The sequence below is a fragment of the Plectropomus leopardus genome, chromosome 1, assembly GCF_008729295.1.
Source record: "Plectropomus leopardus isolate mb chromosome 1, YSFRI_Pleo_2.0, whole genome shotgun sequence".
NCBI lineage: Eukaryota > Metazoa > Chordata > Actinopteri > Perciformes > Serranidae > Plectropomus > Plectropomus leopardus.
In genome coordinates, this window is record NC_056463.1 from 10,591,380 (window position 1) to 10,601,162 (window position 9,783).

The 9,783-nt window shown below is 38.2% G+C and overlaps 1 protein-coding gene across 6 annotated transcripts in view; it reads left to right on the forward strand.

The window, feature by feature from the left end:
* Positions 1 to 2,068: 2,068 nt before the first annotated feature.
* Positions 2,069 to 9,783, forward strand: part of dmxl2 (Dmx-like 2) — a 54,929-nt gene continuing 47,214 nt past the window's right edge. For all 6 annotated transcript variants that reach the window (XM_042492138.1, XM_042492165.1, XM_042492174.1 and 3 more), the window contains exon 1: positions 2,069 to 2,466. In XM_042492138.1, the coding sequence (XP_042348072.1) occupies positions 2,380 to 2,466 (87 nt within the window). In that variant the 5' untranslated portion in view covers positions 2,069 to 2,379. The remainder of the gene's footprint in view (positions 2,467 to 9,783) is intronic.

Consider the following 9,783-nt stretch of genomic DNA (forward strand, 5'->3'; position numbering starts at 1 on the left):
TTCACCTGCAAAACAAAACACAAAATAATTTCAATTCCATGTAAGCTGGAAAGAGATATTGGTTTTTGATTATGCATTACTTCATATGCATCACACAACAACACAACAATTTGGGAACTGCTTGTTATTTAAGCAAGGGGAGGGGTGGTGCAAAACAGAGAAGGTACTTCAAATAATATTTTAACACTGGGGAAGGGTCATTCAACTTAATAGTTAGATTTTGTATTTATTTAAATACCCTCAGAACCCCCAAACCCATAAGTAGGTTTTAAGGTCACGTTTTCTTTAATAATCATCAAAACCATACCATATAACTGTGAAATATGATTATTAATGGTGACAGGAGGGTCGTGCATGTTCTCTCAGTCACTCATGGAGGCTCAAGAAAAAAATATCTACAGTGAAATCACACCCCAACTACTCCCCAACTCTGATAAATAAAGTACAGTCCCAGATGGAACTGCAAAAAGACACAAATTAACTACAAAAGAGGTGTATAATGATTGCAATGAAATGCAAAACAACAACAACTTTGCAGGCACATCCATCCACATCCGTGATGAATCTGCCCTTGTAGTCACCGAAAGATGTAAACTGGTAAATAATGTCAATTTAATCATTTTAACTCCATGTAGGAAATACATCTTATGCACTGTTACACATGCATGATAAACACAACAATTTCATGCAAACTCATTAGACTTGCACGGAAAGAAAAGAAGACCTTTCTTAAGAAAGCAGGAAGCCTGGAGCCATTACTGGAGTATTTGCTGCTGTTGGAGTATGGTTGCTCCCTGATGCATTTCAGCGTTTGATTTTTTTTTTTATGTCTACATTTTTCTCTCATTCGGTAACTTATTTCAGTCACTGACAAAAATACTACCCCACCAGTTTTGTTTTTTACCCCAGATCCTACATTTATGATCAATGAACTCAAATCGCCAACAGAGGGGTGCTCTACAAGCTGGCGCGCTGTAAACATAGAAAGGCAACACTAGATCAGCTGTACAATTCCCAGAAGAAGCATGGTTAATCATCAGTGGTGGAAGAAGTATTCAGATTATTTACTTAAACTGAAATACTAATACCTCAAAGTAAAAATACTCTGTTGCAAGTAAAAGTCCTGCATTGTAAATGTTATTTAAGGAAAAGTAAGTATAATCAGGAACATTTACTTAGAGTATTAAAAGTAAAGGGCCCTGTGCAGAGAAATCTTTATTAAAAAAGAAAAGAAAAAAAGAACAAAGAGGGAACAAAAACAACACACCCTTCAAAACTCAAAATTATAAAAAGAAGAAAAAAAAAACACAATTATTAAATATATATATGAATAATAATGATAAGAATATTTATGAATACATATATAGACAATTTATTTTCTACCAATAAATAATTTCAACTGTAATTGTACAAACTATTTGGTAATTCAATACATAACAGAAGTGTTAAGTGTAATGTGAGGAAACGGTTAACTGAAAACCAGCAATGTCAGCATTGATTTTAGGCTAATTTGACCTCATTTAAAAATGAATATACTTATACTGCGCCTGCATCATCTGCTATTTGGATTTTATCTCCTCATATTGTTAAATCGTGTTGCGTATTTTTGACTTGTACATGTTTAACTATATTGTGTGCCTTTATATCTAAATGTTGTTTGTCTCAACCATTGCACAGACTGTATTTTTATTATTATTATTATTATTATTATTATTATTATTATTATTATTATTATTAGTATTATTATTATTATTATTATTATTTTAGGATGCCTCTTAACATCAGGCAAGGGACTACCAATGAGAATAAGCTCCCAGCTAACTCTGGTGCATTTACATTTGTTTAAATATGGATTAATGTACATTTTCCCCTTTTTAAATAAATAAATTGTAAATCAAAAATAGATACTACGGCGTAATTACCCTTTTACCTTACCTTTTTGAATGAAAAAAATAAGCCCAGTGAAGCACTCAGTGAAATTAGCAGGCTGTGTTTCCATTCTAGATGACATATTTCTATGGCCATTCAGTCGTGCCTGGATAACGTCGGGAACGCGCATGTCAGGTTCGCTGCAGAGATCCCACTGCCTCGGCTCTCACGATTAATCGTAGGGATGGTGTTGACAGCGAGAGGCGACGGGCGGCCCGTTTTACACGTCTAAATAGATGACAGGGCCAGGTGAAAATACATTTATACGGGTCGATCACACATCCACCGCAACCTTTCCCGGTTTGCGGTGGGAGACGACGCTGCCAGGCCGAGGACAACGTTAACGTTACTGATGGAATCCCCAGTCGTTGCTAGATGGAGAAACCGAAAGGGTGGACTCGTTATTAATAATTAAAAAAACGACCCATCTGCTGCTAAAATATAAGGAAAATGCATCTGCATCAGGTGCTGACGGGAGCTGTAAAACCTGGAGACTGCTGCTACTCGGTGGGAAGCGTGAATGACATCCCGTTCACGGTGAGGTTTTATTTTGATATTATTTGCTCGAGATGACACCCATTGAGGCTAACGGCGGACTAGCTAGCTATAGCTAGCTCGCGTTATATTGGCTGTAAACGGGCTGGCTAGCGAGCTAAAGCACTGGCTAGCCCGGTGTTGAGCTACTGCCGCACCGAGAGATTCACAAATAGTGAGACTACTCGGGGCATCCTGATCACAAGCCCCTCTTTCATTTACCCTGACAGTCAGTCCGACATTGACAAGCTAACTCCCTCAAGCCGATTCTCAACGGTAACGTCTGCATTCATCCTTTGAGGGTAACGTTATATTATTTATTGCTCCGAGACAGATAGCCACTCAAATGACCTTTAGCTGCATCTCGTTACATTAGAATTACAGCCAGGGAATCCCTTTGCGCAGCCATAACATTAATGGCAAATATTTGCAATGGGACACGCACCGATGAAATTTCGCAGTGCACACTTTGGGTGATAATGGCTTGACAGAATTGCGCAATGCCACGTAATAAAAGGCTGTGTTTAGTTTGCTTGCAGAACTAGCTAAGCTTGCTACCATTTGGCGTTAAATCCTCCTCACGGATCATTAGCTCGCTGTCATCCTAGCATCAGCTGCGCCAGCCATGACGTACACAGCCATATATGGATACATGAGATAGACGGCTGAGTGGCACTGTTGTGGTGTTGGGGATAACATATTCAGAAACGTGCAGCCATCTGTCATCATTTGAGGTTTTCTGAAATAGAGCACGATTTTATTTGCTGACAGTTTTGTATTATGTATTTGTACCAGTGCTGAAGGAAGTATTTAGTTCCTTGACTTAAATAAAAGTAGTGATGCCACGATGTGAAAACACTCATTTCACTCTGTTAAAAGTTAAAGTCCTGCATTAAAAATGTTACTTGAGTAATAAAATATAATCAGGAAGTTGAACTAAAAATACAAAAACTAAAAGCACCCAAATCAGAAAAGTCTAAAACAAAACAACAACAAAAAAACTAAAAACATTACCCTAAAAAAAAAAAAAAAGTATTTATAAAAAAAAAAAAAAAAAAAAACAAAACAAGAAAATGACTAACTAAGTTAGTTAAAATAATTGTAGGTACCCAGTAATGGGGGGGGGGGGGGGGGGGGGGGTACATTTACTTATTTTAAATAATTATAATAATAATTTAATCCAGCCTACAGAGAAAATAGAACATGACTCAAGTATTTTTTTTAAAAATAGTACCGAGTTTGGAAAAAATAAAAGATAAAATCCAAAGAAGTAAAAGTATAAAGTTGGATGAAAAGAAATGACTCAAGTGAATTACAAGTACCTGAAATTTGTACTTAGGTATAGTATCTTAGTAAATGTATTTAGTTACATTCCACCACTGATTTGTACATATGCTTATCAAACACTATACCTTGAACTAAATTGTATGTCTGTTATTTATTGACCTGTTTGGGTTATTCTTTGACTCTGAGGTTTGGCATCTTCCCAGCATTTGTCTTTCTGCCTCAAGAAGACAGAACTGAGAAGCCAACTCATCAATTTGTTTCCAGCCTACAGAGGTTTTCAGATAAAATGTCAAATACAGCTGCTGTTATGAACAGTGACACCCAGCTCACTAATGGTACAAACTACAAACTAACACAAAGATTAAAATAATCAGCACAAATCACCACGTTCTGACCAGACACATTTTAAACACTGTCCTAAAGTTACATTTGCATTTTGGAACATAAAACAGCAAACTTAACTGCAAACTAAAAACTACTCAGTCCGTTTCTAGGCATGATGGGAAATGTGGGCATCTCGACAATATTTACAGGCTAAGTGATTGTGACTGCAGTGAAAACAGTGTTTTTAAAAGGCTGAACACCATCAAATATAGACTGAAGCAGAACATTTTGGTAGATAACAACATGTTATGAATTTTGGAACTGATGACACCTCTATCTTTTATCACTGATTTTGACTTTTGGACTTTACCGCGCACAAATGATGTTAAAGCACACCCACTTGTGTAATATTGCTTAGACTCTTTTGGGATGATAATGGAGTGCAAAGTAATTCATAAGCCAAACTAATGTATGAATGAATGTAGAAGAAAGCAAAGCTGCAGCACCCTAAGAAGCACTTGTATTAAGAGCAGGATATGAATGATGATGACTTTTTTGATATAGCTAATCGCGGCCTCTAAATAATTTCGAAATAGCCGCCCACAGACGCCTTGGTAGTCATGATTGACTCATCATGGTTTGTACTCACTGTTTATTTGATGATCGGGGCGCTTCAGGTGATGTTAGAGTCGATTGCTTTGCAGGATGTGTGGAGAGTTGCAGGGTGAAGCTAAACTTATTTGTCCAAGTGTCGCATCAAAATCCAAAAACCTCAAACAAACATTCGCCATAATAAAGAGGCCTTTACAAAAAAAACACAAAGTTCAAATCAATAGGGCAATAAACGAATGAGTCAAACTAGCCTAAGAGTAATCCAGACACACACTGCAGTTTGAGACTCTCCTCCTGGCACTGGTGACTGATTTAAGCACACCTGCCTTTAATCAGAGGATCCTGAGTTGACAGGTCAGGTGATGCATTTAAGTGACTCAAAAAAAAAATAGGAAAATATACAGGCTTGCTAGAAATGGCTCTAACATTAGCTGGATGATTTTTCACAAGATCAAACTGCTTAAAAGCTGTAAATATGTAAGACAGATATACATTCTTTAGATTAGTATTTACTTGAAGTTTTGGGTTTATTGTCCACAAGGACTGAAAGGCAAGAAAATATGCTTCCAATTTCTCATTACATGATGGAAATCAGATGTGAGAGCCTCTCAGATAAAGATGGAAACACACACATCATTCGTTTTGTCGTGTTGATGACTGCGTAGGTTGTAGCTGCCTTGTTAGTCACTAGGACCAGATTCATGTAGTTTTTATGAACGTGTTCATATCAAAAGTAATGTGAATGCATTAGTAAAATTGTGCCGATGCAGGCTCACAGTACATCATTGAGCAGCTATGTTTCATGCCACCATTCCCTCATGCTGAGAACACTTTGAGTCTGTCTAATGGCTGCCAAATCTGGGCTTGGTCTGTTCCTGCTGCCTATTAGCAAAGTGCTGTTTTTTGTAGATGTTTTATTTCCAGAAATGCAGACACTCTCTCGTCACTCCTTTCTGATCCCATCATTTCCTGACATTGTAGTGCCGCAGTTCATTGTTCTGTTCATTTCAACTACAGAGAGAGGTTGTCCCCGTTCTCCCCTCACACTGACCCCAGATCAAGGCTGTTTGAATGTAAACAGGCGAGCTGCGCACCTCGGGTCATATCTGCTCAACAACACAGGACAGAGTCGGTCGTGAAGCTAAAGCCTTGCACGTTGCCACGGGGCCCCCGGTTTCTATGCTTGGTGTTTTTCTTCCTGCGTCTGAGAGGGTATTTGAAGAACACTAGACATCATGTCCAATGCAGTTACACTCACAGTGACCCCCAGGGCTCATAGGCCAGACCCTGACACACACAAGCACACACACACACACACACGGACACAACCTACAGCAGTGATGAAGCAAGCATGAAGCTAGAACTTAATTGAATGTGCAGTCATTCCCTTTTCCATGCTGTTTCTGTGCTCCTGCATGCCCTCTGAATGTTGAATGCTCCACTATCTGCATAGACATATTGATACAATAGAAAAAACTTATTTTAGATGCATTTTGAATGATGGACAGTAAAACACAGGTGCCCTGTTGTTTCCTGTCGCGTGGGCCAGTGGATGGTGGTGGATATTTTAAGATTAGTACCCATCGTAGTGAGAACGATGATTGTATTTAAAGGAACAAAATGTAAGTAAGAAGTGATCTGTTTATTATTTAGGCAAAAGAAAAATGGCCTTCTTTATAACAATCAAAGTAATGTTGGTTTGTTATCAGCACGTCATTACATAAATTGCTATTTCAAATTTTCCATTGCTCTAAATTGTTTGAGTGTGTTAAATAACAAGTGTGACAGAGCAAATAATCATTTTTGTGTATCAAGTGTGAATTTGTTGATTCCATTGTGATAGATAAACACTGGAGACTAGATGATAATGTGCTCTTGAGAGGTTATCAATACATGTGTATAAAGACTATTTTGGAGTCTCTTAAAGTGAGTTTTGATCTGTGGTTGATGCTGCAAATGTACATACAAACCACCAAGTGGGTTTGATATGCAGAGCTGCAGATGTGTGAGCTGCTAAAAATAGAGGACTAGTGTAAACTTCAAAGTACAGAGAGAGAGAGAGGGTACACGCCCCCGTCAAGGCTCCATATTCCTCTAAATTTTGTTATTTCGTTAATGTAGAATATTAATTCTGCATCTGGATCTTGTTTTACATCAGAATACAGATATCGTCATTTAATGTAAGACGATGATGCGGACTGGCTGAAGGCGGATGGGATTTTCTTAGATTACTTATATCCCGTCTGGTGGGTTTTAAGATTCTGTTAATCATGCAAGTAAAGTTGAATTATGAAATCTGACTAATGACCTTTGGCTCAAAAATTCAACCTTTTACTTTTGTAAAATATAAATGGAAAATGCTACCAAATTTGTACCGGATTGCTAGGGGTAGATATTGAATGTGTCTTCTAAATATGGTTGCAATCGCTCAATGCATTCAGTTTACAGAGTGATGGCATGTTATGTCAAATGGGCTGTGCATACAGGATTTTGGCCGCCATGTACAGAGCTGTGCTTGGGCATATCTAGACATGGAAAACTAACCTTTTTTTCAAGGTCATCAATTATTTAAAAAACTCTAAATAACAGAAAACCCGGCAGAAAAGGGAGTGGCCTACACCAAACCACCAACTGAGGCAAAGAAAATTGCTTTTGTGTCATGCAATTTAAGATTTTTTTTTTTGATTTTGCATTTATTATTATATATAGGACAGCTTAATCACCAAGGGGGTAAAGAGAGGGGATGACTTGCAGTAAAGGGCCACAGGCTGGAGTTAAAAATGCGGCCACTGTGGCAAGGACACAGCTTCTGTACATGGGGTGCCTGCTCTACCAGATGAGCTACTTGAGTAGAATTATAAGCCAGAAAGTAATATATGCATTATAGATAATGACATGGTAGAGTTGTTTGCTCCAGATCCAAGCTAAAAACCTTTCCTTAGCCTATGGTGTAATTGTCCACAATATTAAATAAAAATCTGCTTGGCAGTTCTTTTTTTTTATATTGTGCTGACCATCAACAGACAAACAAACACAACATTATCACCCTTGCCTGTGTTTCCACATCCATTGAGTTGCTTTACATGCAGCCAGCTGGATACATTGATTAAGTAAGATATGTTACGACCAACAGGCAGAATGGAGACGGATCGAAGCCGTACTTGGTGTAGTTTGGCTTTTAATGCCCACTGCTTCACTGCAGTCATGCTGCAGAGAATAACAAGGCTCATATGATACGACTATAGACAGTGGGATCAAAGTACAGGTTTGTGCTTTGCCTGGAATAATGCCTTAACATAGATTGACAGAGACAAGGCTACTACAGGTCAGAAAAGATCAATCCATGTTTTTTTTTTCAAATATTTACAGTCAAAGCTTTTGACTCCAGTTTAAAGCCAGCTAGCCTGCACAAACATGGAAATGGTGCACGAGGTAGCAGCTGTGGTTTTAGAACACGTATGCATGATTGCGTAAGGCATTGGAATGAGGGGCATTGGGTGGAAATGCAGAAGTGAAATCTCACTCTTCCTCTTATCTACTTTCATTTTCACTGCACATGCTTGTTTTTTCTAAAATACATTTACCCTGAAAAGCAGCTGGATCCCCACCTCAAGGTGGTTGCCATTATTCAAATAGCAATTAAAGGTTCAGTATGCAATCCTAGAGAAAGATAGTTTTCCCGGGGTTGATGGTCAGACTGAACCACCAACCCAAAGTGTTGGTATTTGACGACCTGGGAATGAGACCCAGCACCTAGCTATCTTTCTCCAAAATGACATACTATACCGTTGTGTAATATGTCAGATGCTCTTAACTGGCAAGATGTGAGTAGATTTCTGTAGATGTCATCAATAAACATGGCATGTGGATGATCATGCTGTCTTCTAATAGACTAGAAAGAGCGATTGCTGACTGACCTTATTGAAGCATGATACAGGGGTTTCCCAAAGCAACCAGCATAGATCTATGAGTCAGTGAGGCATGACAGTAAAAAACAGACCATATCATGTTGATAACCTTTTTTCCCACACACTATATCTCTATCTGCCTTGAAAATGCAGCATTAGGACGTCTGTAACCCCTTGAACATCTTCACAGTAATAGTATGCTCCCAAAAGGACAAGGCAGAAAAGCAATTCAAGCAAAAGGTCACATGACTCCACTGGACAGTAGTTAAATAAATATAGGTCACCTTCTAAAAAAACAATAGTTACGCTGCAATTTCTTTCCACCTGATGCAAGTGCTTTGTCAATAATGTGTTTAAGAAAAGGAAACATTTATCCAAAGACAGCAACATTCTTGATATAAGCAGCTTATATGACTGACAGGAAGGAAACCTTGCTGCTGCTTCAGCAGATTTATGAGTAACGGATTCTTGGGTGTACATTCGTAGATAGAATCAATGGCCTCTAAATGTCTGTTGCTGAATCAAAAAAAATATCCTGGCAACTAGACACACATTAAATAGATCAGAAACGACATCCAGCAGGCCTTCATGTCTTCATATTATTTTTTTGAAGGATCTTCGATTGAAATAAATGCTTTGTTGACTCGTACTCATGAGGTTTCTGCCTTCTTAGTTGACTTACTTGAAAGATCTGTCACACTGTTTCTCTAAAATTGTTGCCCGTCAGTAGATAAACACAGTGAGAAAGACAGAGCGAGTGTTTATTGGAGACCACAGCGTGCCATTATTGTGATGCCTGAGATAGAAGGTATGCTTATCTAATAATGGTTGCTGAGTGTCTCATTCCTTTTTGAAACAGCCCAAAACAAACATTAAAAACAAGAAATCTATTAACAGACTGATTATGTGTTAGTCGATGAAGACACTGATTACATTTTAGTCCTGTTTGTCTTCCATCTGTATAAATCAAGCTGTGTCATTAGCTGTGTTTCCATGCACCTCTGCACCAAGGGGTATCTTAAATTTGCACATGAAAACNTTAGACGATGAAACCACTGATTCAATTTTAGTCCTTTTTGTCTTCCATCTGTATAAATCAAGCTGTGTCATTAGCTGTGTTTCCATGCACCTCTGCACCAAGGGGTATCTTAAATTTGCACATGAAAATACCTGAGTGGGAATGAAAACA